At 43.5% G+C, this 21956-nt stretch overlaps 1 protein-coding gene across 5 annotated transcripts in view; it reads left to right on the top strand.

Moving 5' to 3' along the window:
* ANXA13 (annexin A13) overlaps window positions 1–18001 on the top strand; it is a 32792-nt gene extending 14791 nt beyond the window's left edge. For all 5 annotated transcript variants that reach the window (XM_030012816.1, XM_030012814.1, XM_041123215.1 and 2 more), the window contains 10 exons: window positions 6209–6287; window positions 8578–8672; window positions 10381–10551; window positions 11208–11241; window positions 11328–11407; window positions 13136–13204; window positions 13425–13526; window positions 15455–15530; window positions 16345–16457; window positions 17665–18001. In XM_030012816.1, coding sequence (XP_029868676.1) covers window positions 6209–6287; window positions 8578–8672; window positions 10381–10551; window positions 11208–11241; window positions 11328–11407; window positions 13136–13204; window positions 13425–13526; window positions 15455–15530; window positions 16345–16457; window positions 17665–17784 — 939 coding nt within the window. In that variant the 3' untranslated portion in view covers window positions 17785–18001. The remainder of the gene's footprint in view (window positions 1–6208; window positions 6288–8577; window positions 8673–10380; window positions 10552–11207; window positions 11242–11327; window positions 11408–13135; window positions 13205–13424; window positions 13527–15454; window positions 15531–16344; window positions 16458–17664) is intronic.
* The last annotated feature ends 3955 nt before the right edge of the window (window positions 18002–21956 follow it).

The following is a 21956-nucleotide window of genomic DNA, read 5'->3' on the forward strand; positions in this document are numbered from 1 at the left end:
CTAACTAAGAATATTTGAACCCACTGGACAATTTTTAGATTAATTTACCAGCAGGGTGTTAGTCTCAAAATTATTAGGTGCCTGTTACACTTCTTGAATATCTTGAGAAGAGAGAGACTGTGTTAGAAATCCCCAGAGCAAAAAACTGAGGCATGAGCTCAACCTTTATAAGACAACAGAGAGTCAACACAGTTATGAGCCAGTATGCCTGTGCCCATCACAGGAACTGCTTCAGCTGCAGTAGGTGGTAGAGGCACCAAAATCAGCCAAACAGGAGATGTAAATCTGTGGGAAACGAGGCAGAGGCGTTTCTGGTTCTCACCTGCTTGGTAGAAAGGAAACCTCAGATTGCTGCATATGGAACTGGTTTATGTCAGTCTTTTCAAAACCTTGTTTTTCTCCAATGCATTTTTGTGAACATAATTAAATATATGTGAAGAATAAGAAAACTGGTAAAATAGCCGTGGCATGATTCTGTTGCTCACCTCCAGTAACTGTTGGTGATGCCCTCAGGTATGTCAGACATCTGCACTGGGTTGACAGATGCAAGTCCCACAGGAGACCACTCATTTCTGACAGGCAGCGGGCAGCTTACCATGGGGCATCTCTAACAGCATCACATACCCACATTTAGACAACTGAATACTGCCCTAAATTTTATTCCAGACCTCACTCAAATGCAGGAGTCAGTGCGGTAAAGAGCATGGCTGGGTTTGTCTGACCTTTCTATGTGCTGCCATTTTGAGATTTAATTTTTACTTCTGTTAAGCTGAAGAAAAATGAAAACAGCAACCAAAGAGAAGAAGAGAAGCTTGTAATTAGACATCCACTAAATAAAGCACATAAAATGGACTTGGCAGAAATGAAGACTGGATTAGACACTCAATATCCCTGGATCAATCCAGCCCTTTTTAGAGCTCTGCCCATAGCTATTAGACCTGCATCTCGACTGCTCTGGTCAGCAGCCACATTCCTGCTGGCTCTTCCTAGTGATTTGTTTGTAAGGGTCTGCGTCTGCATTTATCCGTGTTGGTTATCAGCATCGATCTGTGTTAGAGCTGCAGCAGGTGAGCACTGTCAGCAACGTCCCAAGGAGCTACCCTTTCTGTTCTTTGACGGTACTCCTCCATAAACCTCTGTTCCTGCGCATGGTTGTGGCATCTGCTTGAGATGATGGAATGGAATGGAAAAATTGCTGTGATTGCTCAGCTCTATTATCAGCTATTTTCAGGCAGGGTACGTTGTCTCTCTTTTGCAATACAGGAAGCTACCTGGCATGCTCATGATAGTGTTTCTTCTGTTCTTGTCTACTGACAGATAAGCACTTTGTATCTACTGCAAGCTTAATTGTCTTTAGCCTAAGGAAGATATGAGACATTAGACTTTGTCTTCAGAAATGTCTGCAATGTATTGCAACATCCCACCAATTCTAACTGCTGATGCTTTGAATCCACCAGAGCTCTTATTCCGCTCCCTCCACCCCCTCCGCCCCATGTCTTTCTTGGTTTTGCTGATGTTTTTGTTAAACTGTTTATTTGTGTACCATAAGGGCTCCACATGCTGAAATATCAAAGAACAGTCCCCAAATGCTTCTCTAAGCATTGCAGTTCATCTTCAACTATAAACTCATCTTACATCTCCTTAAAGTCAAATGTAATTTACAGTAGGAAAAACTACTTGGTGTGCTTTACAACAAGGTAGAACTGTTAGTTTTAGATCAGTTATAATCTATCCTTTTTAATAGAAATAAATCTGTGGCAATTCTAGCCAAAGCTGCAAGGGAAAATGATTGTTGTCTAAAATATGCTTGAGTGAAGCAAAACCTGTTCAAGCTAAGGAACACTGTTGGCAGAAAAAACAAGTGGACACAGGCCATGAATACAGCTAGGCTGGAAGTGAAAAGAGGATTTCTTACCACCAGAACTTTGGTTACACTTACATTTATTCATACAATTAATTATTACACTTACATTAATTACACAATTAATGTAGAAGTATTGGAGAGAAGTATAGAAGAAAATGAAGTAACTGAGTAGCTGGATCTGGACCAATTTATGAAAGCAAGTTCCCTTACATACTATGTCCAGCTGCAAAATTTGTATGCAATATGTCCATCTGCTATTTCAGACTCCACATCACGCTATCACCAAAATTGCCATAACACTTGAAAGTCGTTAACTACTCAAATCTAATCTAAGATCCTAACTCTAAAACAAGAGCTATATTAAAGTGATTCTGCCCATATTTTTAAAAGGAAAATGCCTGCAAGTTACAAATGATATTAAACATCAATTTCTTTTGCCATTTATCCCTTGCAGAAAAATCTACCTGTCAAAATCTGCAGAGTAGGAAGCAGTACAGTTGTGAACAGCTCTCCCTCTCCTGCATGGGAAAGGCTGCGTCAGTGGGCAAGATCAAGGCTGGGACCCAGCAGGTAGTGAATTTTAACCAGGGCTTTCCAGAAGACTCATGAGTTGGCCTTGACAGTCACTTACCCAGAGTATCAGATTTCTTATCTTTAAAGCTGATGCTAGTATTATACACAGTACTATAAGAATTATATCCCCCAGGTGTATCATTTAATGTTTTATAGTGATTTATTTGAAGGCGGAAGCTTTAGCAGAGCTGACTCAATAGATTCCTCTGGTGCTTTTAAACAAATATGTCCTGAACATCATTAAGAAACAGGTCTTCCTTCCCTTCTGCATGATTTTCCCTTTGAAAAGAAGTAACGTTTCTTTTTTATGTCTTTATGAATCCTTGTAAATCCACAACATTGTTTCAGATGCTGGTGCTACCATTTTCCTACCTGTTGCAACTGTGCTACGCACAAATACAACAGCTTCAATGACAAGTTGCACCTAGGAGTTAGCTAAAACCTGAGCATAACTGACCAGCCATCAAGGCATAAGAGAGCAAATCACTCTCCCAAAGTCCTGTAATGACATTACCAGGCCCAGGTGCATCTGTGATAGGGTTGGGGCAGTGGGAGCTGCAGAGATGGCAGCATTAGCATGATAAGGGCGATACCCACAGCCCAGCACTGCTGGTGGGTAAGGCAAAGCAAAGTACAAACCAGCTCCTTGCCTTTGGGTGTTTGTGTAGGTGTTTCTGTCCAAGCTGAATGACTGAAAAGTGGGAGCAAATGCCAGATGAAGCCTTTTTCCTCTCACTTCTCACTAGTGCATCTTCTGTCCCAGGTCAGGAGGAAGTGAATGTGGAGCAACAGTTCTCAACTCATGTTGTTGGAGTGAATTTGGGGGCCTATAAATTAGAATAGCACTTGGATACTACAAAATAGTCAAATCTGTGCGTTTGATATGTTAACACTTTTCTCTCTATTTTGTGCTCCACAATCATCCCTTTTTTTGCTGATTTTTCAGCTGCTTCCCTGGTCCTTACCCTCACAAAGAAATGCTTTGCAAACAACTCTAGGATAACTTCAGTACTGGCTGCCTGACACAGACAGCAGGATCAACTGTATGAGTGGCATGAACATCATCTGAGAAGCACACTAACACTATAGAGACGAAATAATGATAGCTTAATGTCACCATCATTACTGCATTCAGATATTGTACCCTGTTCCTACAAGCAGTTTTCTACATGGCGCAGGGGAAAGGCAGGGATACTGTCTCTCCAGCTTACAGCGTCCTTTGGGATTGCTCCAGGGTGCATGATACAGATGCAAGAAGTAATTAGGAGCATTACCCAACACAGCTGTAACTCTGACAATACTACCAATCATACGTTAAAGTATGGACTGAAGTGTTTAAAAACAATTTGCATGTTAAACTTGGTATTATGGAGAGGGGAAAACTATACTGGCACCACACACTGCTGTCTGCAGGGTACACTCAATTGAACAGGCAGCAGAGCATCCTCCTGAATGCTCATTGAATTCGCCACACATTGAGAAGCACCTGGACCACACTCCTTGTGTCAACACTGTGCCCGTATGACTCTCCAGCAAAGAGGCCCATTGTGCATGCAGCATTTGCATCCTGGGGCTGTATATCCAGAATAAACTTTTATTGTATTGTGGGATCCCATTATCCTGTTCCCCCAAATTCGTCACCCACCAAGTCTGGTTAGCTGTCATTGTTTGTTTTGGTATTACAGAGAACAAAGGTGAATTTTATTCTCACAAGAATGAAAATGAGGGTATAGTAATGAGAAAAGAAGAAAGAAATTAGAGTTGCTTAATTTTCAAGCATGTGTGCAAAAAGATATCTTTTGTACATGATTCCATCAAAGGAGAAGCACGTACACCCTATCATAATAGAAAAATGTGAATGCAATTCATTTTGGATAAAGACAGTGATCAGTGTGTCTGTTTTCTAACTTTGTGCTTTTCCCTTTCCTTTTTGACAAAATTCCTGATAAATCTGAAGACCGTTAAATAAAATCTTCCACTAGAAAGTATTACTTATATGCATCTATTTCCACCTTGTTTGAAAGGTTTAGAAAAGCATGTGTGCGGGTCAGATCTTACAGTAGGATACATGTTTTACAAGCAACATTTGTGATAATGATGTGGCAATGAAAGTGTTACCTTGCGCTGTAAAGACCAAGAGAAATTATTGCATTGTTATTGTACCTTACTAATTGCTATTGCTGTAAAAATAACTTTCTGTTTCAGTGAGATAGCTGCGCCATAGCAGCTACCATTAGCAGTAAGTCGTATCCTACCTGCTAACTGCATTAGGAAAGCCAGGTACCTAAATTGTCTTTAGCCTCTCACAAAGGTACATTGGTAAAGCAGTGTAGGGACTGGACTTCGGTTTTCTCCTTGAGAAAAGACCCTTTGTCTTTTGACAGAGGACTCCTTTATCCAGAGCTGTAGCCTTTCCACCAGAGCTAGTAGATCACAGCACAAAACTTTTGAAGAATACCAACAAACAGATTTCCAGGCTGTATCTATACTTGTAAATAAACCAGGTTGTCCTCTGGCCAGATGGGTACGTGGCAGAGCACGGCCCGCAGCCATATGGCTAAATTCTCTTTATCGCACAAGCAGAATGATATTGTGCCTAATGTCTTTCAGGAATCGTCTCTGCCCTGTGCTATCCCCAAAAACAAGGAGGTTAATCAGCCCTTTAGCCTCTTCTGATCTTCAGTAGGCTGGTGGCATTTTCAGAAGGGCCTAAAAGCAGACTATCGTGCGCTGGGGTGTCATAACCCTTAATTTAGTGGAGAGCAGAGTGCCATGCCCTGGGGTATCATAACCCTTAATTAACAGTGGTGGTGCCAATGCCTGGCAGCCCTGCAAAGCAAGTAGCCTGATCCACATGTTGCTCTTTGAATGGAAATGCCAAAGCACTTGCAGTGCCCGCTTAGACCTCCCGAGTCCGTGGTGTGCATATAGTTCTATTTGATTTAGGAGCCTAGGACCTATTTTCCAGTATTATTTTAGAGTTTAGGCATTTAAAAGATCTGATTCATGATATTACAGGGGTTGAAAACCTTTCTGACCTCCTGGTCTCAGATAACTTCTACCCTTGTTTGAGAAACAGCAGAATAAAGGGTGTACCAGCATTTCAGCCCCTGTGATTCACAGCTTGTCAGATTAGTAGGAACAGGCATGGTTTTCTGTTTACAGTGGTATGTCTGGATGTAAACTGCTGCAGCGGCTGTGGACTTTGAGTTATTATCCCCGATAGATTTAGCTCAAGGTAACCACATGTACTATTTTGCCAAAATAAAAAAACCACCAGCTTTATCATGTTATATATCTCCAATTATCTTGATTGCATGAATGCATCGATGCAAGAAAGGTTTGCAGGACCAGTTTTTATTCAGCTGATTCAGATTTTAAGCTCCTAGTACTTACAAACATACTGCAGAGACGGGGCCTGGGTCTGTACACATCTAATAGGGTATTTTTATTGGCCAATTGTAAAGTGACTTGATCTGGCATGAAGATGCCCAGTATTAAGTTACTACCTTTAAATTATTTTAATAAGCCTGAACTGGCAGAACAAAGTTATATAGGATCAGCACCGTGTGTCATGTGGTGACAGCTATTTGTGGATCCATTCTAGGAGCCCTAGTGACAGATAGAGTGTTTCAGCAAAGGCTGGCGTGAACTTCACGGTTTAGGTGGTGTAAACAAATATCAAAGAAGAAACTGGCCCAAACTGCTGTCATTCAGAGAGACTAATGCAAAATTGTCTCCCATGTATCTCTTGTGCCTCTGTTTTCCTAGTCAACCAACAAACGCCATCATCATGGTTTTGATCCAGACCGAGATGCCAAGAAAATACATAGTGCCTGCAAAGGAGCAGGTAAGAAAGCTCTTGTTTTTTATACAAAGGGCAATTCATTATTATAATTAATAATTATAATATTCAATATTATAAAGAGCATATACATAAACCTAGGGCAAAACAACTGTTCCAACCAGTTTCAGGTAATCTTTATGCTTCCTGTCACTTACTGACTCAAAGAACATGCACACCCATGAAGTTTTATGTGATTAAGATAAATGGGAAGGGAAGCCAGCTTGTTCCTCAAAGACTGGTAAGATCTAGTTTGTTAATTGCTTGGCTCCAGGGAATTGGGATAAACATGATATTTGCTCCCTGTGATAGGAACGTCAAGCTGTCAAGACTGATACAACAGTCAAGGGCTCCAGCTAGTCATGTCGGATTAGGGTCATGGTTATATGTCCTTTCCCAGACCTTCAAGGACCAGTAACAAACATCACCACCCCCATATGTTCATCAAAGCCCACTGCAGCTCCATCAGCTGAAAGGAATATATGGTGCTCTCAATCTGCATCAGTGATTTTTAATCAAAAATACTGGCTTCCACCATGTTCTAAGGTAGTTTGAAGTAAGCTGGCTGGCTGTGCACTGATGTGAATGAGGAATGCACAGTGGTCATGGGATCTTCAGGTCTGTTGAGGTGACAGTGTCCAGCAGAGGAAGAACAGCCAGGCAGCACATGAGAGCAGTAAGTTATTAATTCACTCCAGGCATTTGCACAGTAAACATGTATTTAAGCATTTCTTCCTGGTGTAGCACTGACGTTCAGAATCAGCTAGTTAAGTGCTGCAGTTTAGGAACTGTTCCCATCCTATCAGCTGAGCCCCGTCAAGACAGTTCCTCATAGGACTCTCCTACGGAGAGTTTAACCCCACATTGTCAGATAGGAGTGCTTTTCCTTCTAAAGCTGGACCGTGCCTTCTGCCTCAGTTCTCAGCAGGAAGAACTGGACAAGATGCCCTAAGCTTGTCCTGTATGTACCTGATGGTGATATGCAGGTGTGAAAATGCAACAGCTGCTGCACAATGCCAGTACCATTTGTATTTTTATCCTTTGTACTGGTAGCTCCTTGGAAACCCTTGTTGATCCCTGCTCCCGAGAGCCTGAGATGAGGCATGGCACAAAGCCCAGTAGGTGGATGCAGCAGATGGAAGAGCACAAGGAGAGCACGGGGCAGTGTCCACCAGCGTGACATGCATGAATCAGCGGACCTAGCATATGGTTTGATGCCTATGATCAGCCATCTAAACCCCTTATATGCTATGGGCATTTTCGCAGTGCCCATCACGTGCAGAGTCATAGGTCTCTCCTGATACACGTTCTCCATTTCAATACTTGTCTTGAAGAAATAATGCCTGAGGCAAGCTGCTGGCCCTTCGATGGAGGTGCACCAGGACACACAAGTTAATGCAGTAGCTGCTCTATTGTGTCTTTTGGGCATCCAAGTAACGTCACTGCGGTCCTGACCCTTTAGCCACAAACATAACGAATGCCTTACAGCAACTTTGTTTAGTGCAAACATCTGTTTATATGGCTGAGGGCAAGAAAAGTACAAGAACAAGGTCATTGCCTTTAGTAAGCTGCTTCCATGCATTGCATAAGCTACAGCTCAAAGCTGCCCGAGGGTTTCTGCTGGAGGGGTGCTGCGTGTTCAGTTCCCCCATGGGTTCCCGGGAGATGCAGCTGCTGTGGTTCCCATCACTGGGGCACCGCACGCTCCCACTTCACTCTCACTTACTTTTGCCAAGCAAAACAGCATCAGCAGACCACAAAGGCTGGTTCCTGCTCCTCTTCCTGACTCCATTTAGCGCAAAGCACAACCCATTCTGTACAGGCTGTGGGTTAATGAAGCTGATTTAAACACACGCTCACCTACCCCAGCCTCTCGCCCCACGCCGTTCAGTGTCTTGTGCTGGCACAAGCGTTCACGTGCTTAATGAACTGGATCTGGTGGCTGATCCCTCGGGACTACACAGACAAACATTGCCACCAAAAATGTGTACGTCAGCCCAGGGGCACTGGCATAACCCTCATTTTAGGAGCAGTGTCTGACCTTCTCAAACAGAAGACTCAATTTCCCTGATAAAATATGAGCGGCATGAGATGGGGAACTTTTATTTTATGGTCTGAACATTGTAGCTGACTACAGTTAAATATATCCTCAGAAGAATCTTAGATGCCACAAATTCTAAAGTTGGCACCAGTGGGGATTTATGGATAGCAATTTTTTTCTCTTTAGAGATCATTTTTTCTTTCGTCTGCATTAGATTCCTGATTAAATAATTCCTATGCACAACTTCTTTTTCAGGAACTGATGAAAAGAAAATTATTGAAGTCTTGTCGAGTCGAACAGCAGAGCAGAGACAACAAATAAAACAGCAGTACAAGGCTCTGTATAGCAAGGTATTTTGAAATAAATGGCCTCTCTGTTTCAAACCGCATGCCTGCTAGAACTATAGCCTACAGGCCTCTACTTTTGAAAATATCAAGGGTGCAGTGGATTTAAGGAGGACACCAGTTAGTTTCTGATTCAGCAATTTATTTTATCTCCCAAAATACCAACTATATTTCTAATTGTAGGCCTCAGAGTCTTCTTGAAATCAGGCTTAACCAGATGAGAGCATTTTAATCAAAGTTGGGAAAGATAGAAAATAACTCATAACTGAAATAAAAAAATATTTCAGCTTGTGTTCATCTTCAGCACATTCAGAAAAAGAAATTAATGTAAAAGGGAATTTTAAGTCAGAATCCCTCTCAGACCAGATGCAAGTTCAGAGGAACTATTTGATCTTACCTCATTGTATTTTTGTTGAGTTTAATAGATGTAGTATTGATTTCTTCCAGTGATGAAGTAGAATACACCTTGTAAAACTAAGAAGTCTCATTGAGCACTTGATTTCTGGAGGGGGAAGCATAGACTTCCTTAACGATTTTGCATATAAGAAAAATAAAGCATCCAATATATTATTTAGGTAAACAGCTGAATCCTGCAGAGCTTATTATTAAATTGGTATTTTCTTAAGGTCTACTCACTCATTAGTCATTAATCAATGTTAATAAGACAGGCAGCACTGGGCCTGAAAGCCTTCTATATGTAAAACTTACAGCAAGCATGATAAAGATTTTTTGGTTACATAAACACTATAGAGTTAGTTCTGTAATGAGGAATAATAAAAACAGGCATTAGAAATAAGCAAATACCATGAGACATCCCGGTTACATCAGCATGTAGCAACCCTTCCTCCTTGCCTGGGCAGCCTGAATCATTCGGGAAGGAGCCACAAGTTGTACCATTTTGCTCTCCTGCTGCTCCAGGAAGCAAGGTTCATGGTGCACGCATTGAAACTGCTCCAACACCAATGTCAGGCTTTGACTCGAATAGATTGAGTGTTCACTTGCGATTGTGTAAGAGGGTATTTAAGAACAATAGATTTAGAGCTGGGCTTCTCCTTTGTTGTTCTCAACTTGTCAAGTACTTCCCATACTACAGGAAATGTTAACTGCAGATAGGACTTCAAATAAATCATCAGTAGGCATCCTTCTCAGTGTACATGCACTAGCTAGTTCTTCTCCAGGGTCTTACTAAATTTTGAATTAAGTAGATCGTATCACGGAAGGTTGGTTTGTTTGGGGGTTTTTTGGTGGAAAAAATGCTGATTGCTTGGCACGGAAGCACTTTGTAGAAATTTATTGCTTTTTCCAGTAAGTCAGTTTTAACTGGAAGAGAAGTTTCCTAAGTCGGATCACTTCTTTTGAAGGGATCCCTGCTTTTTTCGAAGCAGGAAGTTTCTACATTGTGTTTCAGAGCAAAGTCTCCTGTTAAGCTTTTAAAAAGACTAATTTGCAGTTATTTAAACAAGTTAGAGTCAAAACTGGACAGATATCAGCTGGTATTTGAAGGTGGGACAATCATTTCACTCAATCTGAAACAAAAATTTTTAGGGAATTTATTTTGAAAAAAAAAAGGTCCACATATTTAAAGGCTTTTTTATGTTTTTGTCCCTTTTTGGTACAGAAGAAGCTTTGAAATCATGAAATTTCCCAAAACAAATTAAGAAACCCTCTAATCCCACCTCAGCTTTTGCGCTAACCCTTCCGACTGTCCCCGCAGGATTTGGAAGAAGACCTGAAGGGAGACCTGAGTGGGAATTTCGAAAAGGCTGTGCTGGCTCTGCTGGACCTGCCCTGCGAGTACGAGGCCCGAGAGCTTCAGAAGGCGATGAAGGGCGCTGGGACAGATGAGTCACTGCTGATTGAGATTCTCTGCACACGAAACAATAAGGTTGGGACACCATGCGTGACTTTCCTTAGGTAGCAGGGCAAACAGCTTGCCAAAAGCATCCCCCCGGGAGGAGGAGAAGGGATCAGACCAGCTTCCACAGCTGAAATGCCTGTTGTCACTGGTAGCGGTGGTAAGGTTGCCATACCAGGGCTGGAAGTCTTGCAGGAGTTCAGAGCAATATAGTTCAAATTCCTTCCTTGGTCCTACTCATATCTCCCATGGATGGCACAGAGGCAACACTGATGATAGAGGAATCCCTGGGTGCCTGTGAAAGAGAGCTTTGGCACTGCTCTGACCATTCAGAGGTGGCTCCCACCAGGTATGGGAATGCAATCCTCTTCAAAAAGCCCTTAAGCTTACACTGAAATGCAAGTGAAACCAAGGGACGCCTGCACGAGTCAGACATCCCTTGAAATGCTGTCCTGAACCGGGCTGGGTTTGAGCCGTGTCTCTCTGCTGCAGTCGGTCCCCGCATGAGCGGGGAATGGGAATTCAGCTTCTCCTACCCCACGCTTGCTATGCCTCATGCAACGTGGGCATGGTATTGACTTGCTGGGGTTTTGTTTGCTTATTTATTTATTAATTAAATTTATTTATTTTTACTTATTTATTTATTTCTAAATATTTTTTCCTTTTTTATTTATTTATTTGCCTAGGAAATTGTAAACATAAAGAAGGCATACAAACGGCGTAAGTAGTATTGTCTTTCAAACAAACACCTTCATTTAAAGCCTTTAGCACTGGGTGAACCCTCACAGATTTTTTTTTCTCCACAGTCTTTGATAGGGATCTGGAGTCTGATGTTAAAAGTGACACAAGTGGCTCTCTACAGAAGATATTAGTCACTGTGCTAGAGGTAAGGCTGGGGGCTTCCCTCTTAGGCAGCTACCTGACAGAGATATTTCCTTTTCTCTATCCTGTCTACACTAAGTAATCATAATAAGTATTAGCTGGTATTTATAATAATGTAATTATTATATGTAATATAATGATGAGGTAATTACAGTAAGCAAAAGGCATTCTTCAGTATAAGAGCCTTCTATATCTATAGCTTTTTAATACATAAAATTTTAATTTATAAAATCAGAAGTAATTTTATAAATTCTGATACTTTGAAGACAACAGCATTGTTTTATTATTATTTGTACCATCGTAATGGCTAGAATACCCATTCAAGGTCATAGCTACATTATGCTGAATTCTGTCCAAAACCAGCGAAATCTGATTTCCATCTCAGCTGAGGATTTTACAATTCAGATACGTACAGAAAAAGTAAGAAAGAAATTGCTGTTATGTTAGCTTTCCACTCACCAAAAATGCATATTTTCCATTAGAACACACTTTATTTTAAACCACCTACATGAAATAAAGAAAAAACTTAGTATCTTCATGAAGACACAGTATAAGAAGAGTAGGCTCACACCTAGAAATGCAGACAGTCCTAAGAAATGAAAAGATTCAATAAATAGAAGCTTTAACCTAACAGTCATATCACTAAATACATCACAGTTAGATTCCCATTCTGGAAAGCAATGATACAGCTGTCTTCAACTTCTTGGGGTATATTTTCAGGAGTCACAAATACATATTATTCATAGATTTTTTCATAGATGAGTCCTTCATAATTTCTACCAGGAATTACAGTGTTAGTGAATGCTCAGAGTATATATGTTAGTCAGGAAAATATTTTGCAGTTATCAGGGCATATCCAGCACCACAAAAACCATCAGCACTCCACTGCAGGTACCGGGAACCATTCTGCAGTAGCTGGATGACAGATACACCAGCTGCTTTCCTAAGAAACTTCGTGGTTTGAGCCCAGGGTGCTGCACGTGCCCAGCAGCTCAGCTCTCGGGGGTGGATGTCAAAGGCCGTGTTGGGGCCACCCTGCCCCAGCTCTGTCTGCACATCTCAGCCCCATCCCCACCCCAACATCCAGCCACACACGCTACCACTTTACACCGGGGGAAAAATAGCTGCAAAAAACGGCAGAAAGCAGAACCAAAGAACAAGCCAGGTGGGAAGGGACCTCTGGAGCTACTCTAGTCCAGCCCTCCGCAAAGCAGAGCTAACTCCAAACTCAGGTCAGGTTTTCCTCTGATTTTGTTTTCTGCTCCGTACGCATGCTGGCTGAGGGAGGGAGGGGGACACCCATGGGATGGGAAGGAGTCTGGGGACGAGGGGGACCAGCAGGCCACCCCGCCGCGGGGGAGCATCCGCAGGGTATGGTCTAACTCCGTGCCGCTGCCCACCCCGATAGTCCCTTCCTGCTCCAGAGGTATCAGAGTTGCAATCTCATTAGGGCCCCAGCACATAGCTAATAAACCTGGGAGATAAAACCCTACCATACGGCCTGCATCTCTACAGTCAGCAAAACCAGGGGCTGTGGTAAACATGAACAGACCGTTCAAAGCTGTACCACCAAGCCCCTCTGTGCCCCATTACTAGGCATTTGTCAGCAGATGGCAGCAAAACTATAACCAAAATATTTGTGAGGGCCACAAGCTGACAATTTTCCCTTCCACTACGAAATGTAACCAGCACTTGGTCTGATTTTTTTTTACGGTCATGTCCTTTTCTGTAGGCAACCAGAGATGAGACCCGACAGGTCAATGCAGAGCTCGCTGAGCAAGATGCCACAGATCTGTATAAAGTAAGTGCAATTGTGGAAAAATCCCCGTTTGCCCCGTGTTGCGCAGAAAGGGCTGCCTCGGGGGTGACTAAATGCACCAAGCACAGAGGCGATGGCAGTGTAAGGAGATGAGCAAGGGGGGGGACGGGCTGGAGCTTGGTGAATCAAGGGCTCTGGCTGACTTTTTGTCTCTACTGTGAATAAACAAGTGCTTTAAAAAAAATAACATGTAATCTTTAAGGCAGGAGAAGGCCGCTGGGGAACAGAGGAGCTGGCTTTCAATGTGGTCTTAGCAAAGAGAAGCTATAGTCAGCTGAGAGCTACTTTTCAAGCCTACAAAATGGTGAGTTATTCTCTCCTGTGATATGGGTTGCATAGGGCCTGACATGTGGTTTGCAGACCCTACAAATACATGTAGAGCAGGCAATCCTTTGCCATTTTAAAACTTCTTGAATGCTTTAAGAATCTTGGAAAATGTTTTTATGCAACTGGATCCTGATCCTATGGAAATAGGGGATAAAAGCTGTATCTTCTGCCAGTGAAGAACCTATTCCCCTTCATAACCTACACAACATCCAGCCAAATAAATGTCACAATGTCATTTCCTTCCCACAGCTGCATGACAGTGGGTGTCCCCACTCCTTCAGGAGGACCAGCAAAGGGACAGGTTCACAAACTCCTGCCCCGAAGCAGGGTTTTGCTTTTCTGGTCTTTTCCTCTCCTCCAAAGCAGAGCCTGGCAAGGTCTCTCCTCCTGATCGCCCTGCTTCACACGCTCATATTGGCTGGGCAGAGGCACATCTCCAGTCTCTTCCTCTCTGCCCACGCTGAGCAGACAGCCTGTGCAGGTACTTTGATGTGCTCTCGTCTGTCTCCAAACATAAGGCATAGTAGGCAGCAGGATGATCCTGTCTGTCTGGTACTTCTCCCTGTGTCACCCACCAGGGACATTTTACTCATGCCTGGGCCTGGACCTGACCTCCACTGAGGCCTCTTGCCTGGAAATGACCTGAGAAAGACAAAGCAATGGGAGATCCAAGGTCCTTCTCCTGGCAGCAAGGTGGAAGCTCAGCAGTGACATGTATTCTCAGGAGAGGGTCCCCCCTCTAGCCTCTGGCTCACAGTCCTGAACTTCCCTAGGATGACTCCGAGTTCATCAGAAAACTGTAACCCTAGGCACTGAAGATGAAAAAATCTCCAGTCAAGGCCATACTTCAGTGTCAGCATAATAAGGAACCCATAGCTGGAAAAATGTTTGCAGCTTAATCCAAGTTTTGGTTTGTTGCTGGCAGGAACACAAACCCAGTCACTAACTGATACTCTCTCCCTTGGAGTGGCCCAAACCCTGGGGGCTCAGTTAAATGCTCTGATAGCCAAGCTACCTTGGCTTTTTGATTCCTAAAGCCAAGCAGATCAGGTTGCCCAAACCCATCCACCACATCCTGCCTGGCTGTACTTGAAGTAGAAGTGAGCCAAGATTAGAGCCATGCAAACATCAGTCCTCCTCTGCAGTTGGAAAGATAAATAGGGCAAGACCTAAACCAGGTTGGGGGTTTGCAGAACTTAAGCCTAAATCCTCAGAAGGTACCCCTTTCTGCCTTGTATGCGTGGTCTCCCAGCTCTGACCTAAAAGTCCACTAGTCTTGAACCATGCAGGGCTATCCTGGTAGACAAAACAGAGCAAAGTAAAATCCTTTGACGTTCATGAAGTTCACAAAAGTCAGGATAAACTCTGTTTTGAAGTGGCAGTCTGGTTTTCCCCTTTCTACAGATTAATACAAAAAACTAGGGAACAACTGCAGTGCTTGTAAACTTTCCCTGGGAAGCCAAAGACAATAAGTAACAAAACTTCATAGAGCTGGTAAAGCTCCAAAAATTATCTTATTTGTGTGGGAGCCATCCAGAGCCTTTGATAGAGGGGTTAGAGGAAGCTCGAACAGTTTCTCCTGACTAGGGGTCACTCAAGAAGAAGCTGCAGCTTCTTTGTCCTAGAAGCCTTCAGATACGTGCAACTGCTTGATGTAGGTTATCCATCTCTTAACCATTGTGCCTTACCTGGCTGCACAGACCTTCTTCTTTTGGTGCCAGTGGATCTGTGAGCACTTAGGCCAGAGAAGAACTTCATTTGCCCTTGAATTACTCCCTTGTAAAGGTTCTAAAAGATCTGCATTGGTCTTTTGCCATTGGATCCTGAATCTGATGCTGGTTTTATGGCAGTGGGATGATGTGTACAGACAGCAGCTCTTATGGCTCCTTTTTGTTGTCCTCATAGGTGTGTGGGAAGGACATAGAAGAATCTATTAAAAGTGAAACATCTGGAGATCTGGAGAAGGCTTATCTCACTCTTGGTAAAAAATGAATGTGTCAAGAGCTTTCTTTTCTAGTTCTTCCCATCGTCTGACGTTGGTTGTTGGGGTTTTGTGGCAACAGCCATTGAGATAGCCCTAAACTGAGCCGACATATCTGCCAGGAAAAGAAGAGACAGTTTTCACTAGTGATTTGGACCCCTTAGTTTTAGAACTAAAACTTGCTAGACACAGCTCCTCTCCACACAGCTAAATTATTTGCCCTCTAACACAGGGCAGCCACCTCCAAGCTGCCCCTGAGGCCATGGCTGTTGCTAACTTCCAGCTGATGCCTGGGCATCGTCGGAACTGTGCTACCCAGCCACCACAAAAATGTACAGGGTCCTCGACAGCAATCTAGCGCTGGGGATGACTGTGACTGGTATTTAAACCTGGGCCCTGGCTCTAGTATTGTTGTTATCCATCTGGATCTGGGGTCTCCCAAATCTTGCTCCTGTGAGCTGCAGAGGGAGCAGCTACCCCAAGAATGAAGGGCAAGAGGAACTCAAGAGGGGCAAATGCTTGTCCTCATTCATTTCATTTTCACTGTGGAATGGCAGAGTACTCGGTGCTCATCATCTCACTGTGTAACACATTTTCCCCATGGAGAAATGTATGTCCCCGTTCAGACTCCAAGACTTCTCTTTGCATACTGATAGGGGACCAGTCACAGATGAAAGCCCTACCAGCTCATATGTCTGAGCATAAACCCTAGAGAGTTTCCTTTATCTCTTCCATATTTATTTCCTTCTCCTTGAAGATGTATCGCAAAGTGTAAATATACAAGTGTAATGAAACCTCTTACTGTTTTCTCTAGTCAGCTGTGCCAAAGACTGCCCAGGTTACTTTGCTACACTTCTGCACCAGTCGATGAAAGGAGCTGGGACTGATGAAGAGACCTTGATTCGCATCCTTGTGACCAGGGCTGAGGTAGGGTACCCTGCAACCTGTAATACCTCACATCAGCTCTGGGAGAAATACAAATGTAGAGGGATGGAGTGAGTCCTGGCAGATCATGTGCTCAGTCAACCCATTTCAGCCCAATGACATCAGTGGTCACACTCTGCTTTTGTACCCAGGCAACTCTAATTTTGATATCGCATCTATTTCTGTTTTCAAAAGAACTAAACCAGAAAGCATGCAGGCAGTTTCAAGTGGAGTCAACTGTACCTGGTTAAAACTAACCCATGGGGAGGTCTGGCCCTAATAGGGTGTGTAGAAGTAAATTCATGGTTAAGTAATGATAAAGCAGCAGTTCCCAAATTGAGAATTGCTTATAAACGTATGTTGCCAATTCTCTCTGATTCCAGCTGGGAAAAACAGATGGGGAGGAGGGCACAAAAATGAAGAGCCAAAGGAGATAATTGTAATTTTAAAAAGCACAAAACTGCACAAGACATTTGAGATCTTAAACACAGTCTTTAAGTCTTCTTTCCTTGTAAGCTGTGTAGGTTGTAACCCCAGGGCTGTTTCAGTCTTGACATAGAGGAGGAGTCGTTCACAGGGACGAGGAGAGCATATTTCTCAATGATTGGCAGTGTGAGAAATTAGGCTTCAGGGTAGTCTCTCTGTTAAGACACGGTCCAATCATGATAACATTTACAACCCACAGTGCTAAAGATCAGACCCATGCAGTGGATGCCTTTTCACAGGAAGCCTCAAGACAAGGCATTTAATTCTCCCCTTGTAGTAACCAGAACATTACTTCTGTGAGTGGAACAAAACCCTCTTTTAGCCATACTCCTGGAAGTGCCTCTTTCCCTGCTTGCCACCATGGAGTGGCCTCAGGATCTCGCAGTGACCTGTGCAAGTTTGTCTCACACCAAGGCTGTGCCCGCACAGCACCGCTAAGTGCAGGGCAGAGATGCCCCCGGCTGCCCCGGCACGGCTCTCCACACAGGCCCGTACCCCTCTTCGCAGCTAGCATCCCGTCACCACACCGTCTGACACGGGCTTACCTCAAATCCAAATGTTAAGCTGAAAGTCCTCCAAGATTTTTAGACTGCCTGCTTTCTCCTCTCCTCCTCCCACTGGGTGCAGTGGACCTTGGATCAGACCCCAGGGGTCCTGGTAAGAGCAGGGCATATTACTGAAAGCATGTCCCAATCTTCTAAAGAGCCATTTGGTGTCTCCTCAGAGTGACCTGCCAGCAATAAAGGAGAAGTTCCAGCAAATGTACAAGAAGTCGTTAGCTGAAGCTGTCCGATCTGATACCTCTGGGGACTTCAGAAAGTTGCTGCTGGCTCTTTTGCACTAAAAAGCCACCAAGAATGAAGAGGCATGCTGAGCAGCCACCTCTTGATTAGTTTCCAAAATAGCATCCAAAAAATGTGGCATTAGCACAAAGAAAAAAATCCAATTTATTTTCTTTCCAGCTGGGAAATGTGTTGCCAAGTAATGCTGGACGTGAGGTTTATGTTATGGCTATCTCGCCAAATGTCCTTAAGCAATAAAGACATGTTAAAAAAACTAAATCTAAATTGACCTCTTTGTGTTTGCATATGTAGAGGAATCTTCTGTCATTGTTTCTTCTGGGTAGATTTTCTGTCTTTCTCTCATTCTGAAGATTATCCCTGTTCTTTCCCCAATTTGACGAGTGCCATGTCATGCTGTTACAGTCCTGCCAAGAGAAAATGGAGAGTAATTTCTTCTCAGCCCTTTATCACAGCTCTTTAAACAACCTGAGGGCTGTGAATAAATGATTTAAGTCAGGCCCTGATTAAAATCCTGCTATCAACAGGGAAGGTCAGAATGATTTCCCTGCCTGTGAGTTGCCCTCTCAGCATAGTTACCTCCTAAGTTATCCCATGAAGGAGATAAGGATTTGCAGTCCCCATCGGCACCACCTCCTGGGATATGGTGCAGGAGCATAGCTGGGGAAGGGATGGGGCTTCCTGAGGTGGATCTGTCAGGCAGGGAAATGCTGTTCCCACAGGGGCAGACACGGGCCTTGGGAGAGCTGCATGGTCTCCATCCTTGGAGGTTTCCAACATCTGACTAAAACCCTGAGCAACCTGGTCTGATCTCATGGCTCACCCTGCTTTGAGCAGAAGGTTGAACTAGAGACCACCGGAGGTCCCCTCCTCCCTGAATTACCATAAAATCCTATAATCATATGAGAGAAGATGTAGATGAAAAATAACATCACAGGGCCTGACAAGAAGAGAGAGAGAAGAGTCTGGGTCAAGGAGATGGGCTTGTAAGTGTTTCTCTGTGTCTGGTTCCTTCCCCCTTCTGAGTATACTGCTCTGCAAGGGGAAGGGTCTTTCAGACCTAGATCCTCCGAGGTATGACGGCTGATGGCATCTAATTCCCTTTGAAAATACTATTTCTGAAGCACTGGACCTGTTTCTCCCTGCTTGTATCTATGTCACAGCAGTAGTACCTGGCTGTCTAGTTACAGTCTGTAAAGATGGGGCAAAATAAATGGGAGATGGGAAAGAGGGAAGGCTTTTAAGAATGATGATCTGTGTGTCACATAGGTGTAACGGGATGTTCCGGCATTTTAGAGGCCTGATCCTCCTTTGGCAACATTTCTAGCAACGTAAAAATACCAGGGGCCGATCCTGAACCTGAAATGAACCATCTGATTCCAGATTTGCCTTTATCAAAGGCATTTTAATGTTCAGACCCAGAAAGAGCAGAGCACTGCAGGATCTGCATACCTTTTTGTTGCTGTTGCCATGGGGCTCTTGTAACCAGAGACTATAGAAAGGATAGATGAATAATCTACTTAGGTGTCCAGTGTTCCTGGTGATATTTTATCCTCCAGAGGTCACACTGTATGTTCAGTCCAAGACAAGCTGGCAGGTACCCATTCTCAAATGATGTAGTTTGAAGAAAAAGCCAGCGGGTATCTGAAATGCACATGAAGGAGCTGGTTTAGGCAAAGGATTTGTTTTAATATATTCCAACAAGAGTGCCCAAAGCTATATGAGTGGTTTCTGTGAAATCTCTCAAAGCTCAGCACACTTTAAACCCAGCTATGTCCTTATTTAATGTGAAGTGCATAACTTTGGCAGCCAAATTTATTTTTGCCTGAAGACTGTTTTAATTAACGGTAGTAGGTCATTCTGACTAAAGAAGGAAGAGTACAATTGCTTTCATCTTAATCTTTCACTCTTTAATTAGAGATTGGCCTGAAACCAAGCCAGGAGCCCACACATCTTCACACCCACACATACTGGGCCAAAGTCATTATTGAATTAAATGCTATATCTCTCTATCTGTACACAATACATACTGTGATGGCAGTGACACTTGTGAAGTTGCTCTGTGTCTCCAATGCTGTAAGACTAAAACTTGTCCCTATACCTCTATAACAAAAGTTTAGGTCAGGAGTTCAAAATTCAAGTTCAGGTTTCAAGACCAGTGTCTACAGATGTAGTCTGTAACCTTGCCTACAAAATCAGAACCAAATGCAGATTCAATCAACTCTTAAACTAAGCCTTAGTTCAGAATTAAGTATCATACCAATGTGAATGACAACTGTGGTGATAGGACTCGCAGGGAAATCATGTTTGCTGAGCAGCTAAATAGAAAATGAGTAATGCAACAGTTACAAAGGAATGGGTCATAAGGGTATCTGGACTTAAAGAATAGGAAGAAGACCAGATAGTTGGCAACTAGTAGCAGCAGAAGGAAGTTAGCCGACTTCTCTGAGGGCAAGAGGCAACATTCTCAATTTGCCAAAAAGGAAACTCCTATCAGACATACAGAAAAAAATCTTCCCCAGGAGAGTGGTTCAGGACTGGAGCAGGTTGTCCAGAGAGGTCGTGATATCTCCATCTTTCAAGATTTCAAAAATTCAACTGGACAAGTCCCTGAGCAACCTGATCTAACTCTGAGGTTAGCCCTGCTGTGAGCAGGAAGGAGGTTGCACTACATGAGCTCCCAGGGGCTCCCCAACCCAATCTTCCCATGACTCTGGGAGAATTAGGTAGTTTGTAAGCAGGAGACGACACCCGGCAGTGCTGTGTGGAGTAGTCACTGTATTTCTGTTGCCTGAAGTAACACAAAGGACTTCATCTTATTGTCACTTACGTCCATCAGTTCCCCATATTCACACTGTATTCTGTTCACTTTCCAATGTCTTCTCCGCTACTTGCTAGCTTGGGGAGTTTCATTGCCTTCAGTGAACTTCAGATGTCAACCAGGGAGCTAGAGGATAGGGTCAAAGGGCTGTTTTCCCAATCTGGTGAAGCAAACAGTAAATCCACACTGGGCTCCGGCTGAGCATGGACAGGACTTGGGGAGGCTGCTTCAGTGGGGAGTATTAGAATGAGTCCAAAACCGGGTGCTGGGTGTGGGGAAGCATTTCCTTTACAAGTCTGGCCCACACATCACATGTGGAGTTAGGTCTCCTGGTGGTGTTACCAGCTGGGTGAGATACAGACATACATGTTGAGTAGAAATGTCCCTATCCATGCTCTCTCTTGACAGTAATTTGTTAGTATAGACATATCTTTGCTCTTTCAATGCACATATTCGTTATATACATTTACACACATGTGTAAATATGCGATACATAAATCTAATAATTCCCCGACACATTAATCTTCCTCTCTGCTCACGTATTCCTCTCCCTTCCAGCTTATAATAAGCAAAATGGTGTCAGGTCCACATCTCACGCTAGTCAGGGCCCACCGATGAAGCTCCACACTGCCAGGGCACACAGCATCCCAGGCAGTGCTGGCTGCTCTCCCAGCCTGGGCTGAAGGCTGTCACTCCAGCCAGGCACCACTCTGCTTGGGGCATCCTCCCATCCTCTCCAACTCATGGCATCTGATTAATTATGATCCCTGTAATTGTATCTTTTTACAATGAGGAATGTTAATCCTGGGTTTTGTTCCCTCTCCCAGTTTTATAAAGACCATAATAAGGAATATTTTTTCTTGTCCCCCTGCATATTTAGACTGCAAATTTGGGGAAAGGGATGATCTCTGTCTTGATAACTGGGGGGGGGGCTGGTAGTCATCAAGGCAGCGCACGTAACACTGAATAAGCTCAGTGAAGTCTCTGCCTTGAACAGTCCTTTTTCCTTATCCATATTTGTTCATTTTCACCTGAATTGTAATAGGATCAGTGTATGAGTTTTAGAAGTTGTCTGACATCACCAATCTTCTCTGTGCACCTGTCTGCTGGCCGATTAGATTACAGCTTTTTTCCGCTCTGTTGCTTAGTGCATGATAATAGACATTTCATCATCCCATTACATTAAAACATAAGAAGAGTTCCTCTGGGTCAGATCAAAGGTTCAACCATCATAATTCCAAAACTGAGCAATCCCAAACACTTAAGGAGAGAGAGCAGGATGAGTATACAGCATTGCAGCAAAGTGGTCGTTCTTTGGTAGACATTTCCATTTTGTAGGAACTGGCCATTGATGAAGTTCATACACCAGCAGTTGCAGAGGGTCACTGTTTTTAA

The sequence above is a fragment of the Aquila chrysaetos genome, chromosome 4 (assembly GCF_900496995.4).
Source record: "Aquila chrysaetos chrysaetos chromosome 4, bAquChr1.4, whole genome shotgun sequence".
NCBI lineage: Eukaryota > Metazoa > Chordata > Aves > Accipitriformes > Accipitridae > Aquila > Aquila chrysaetos.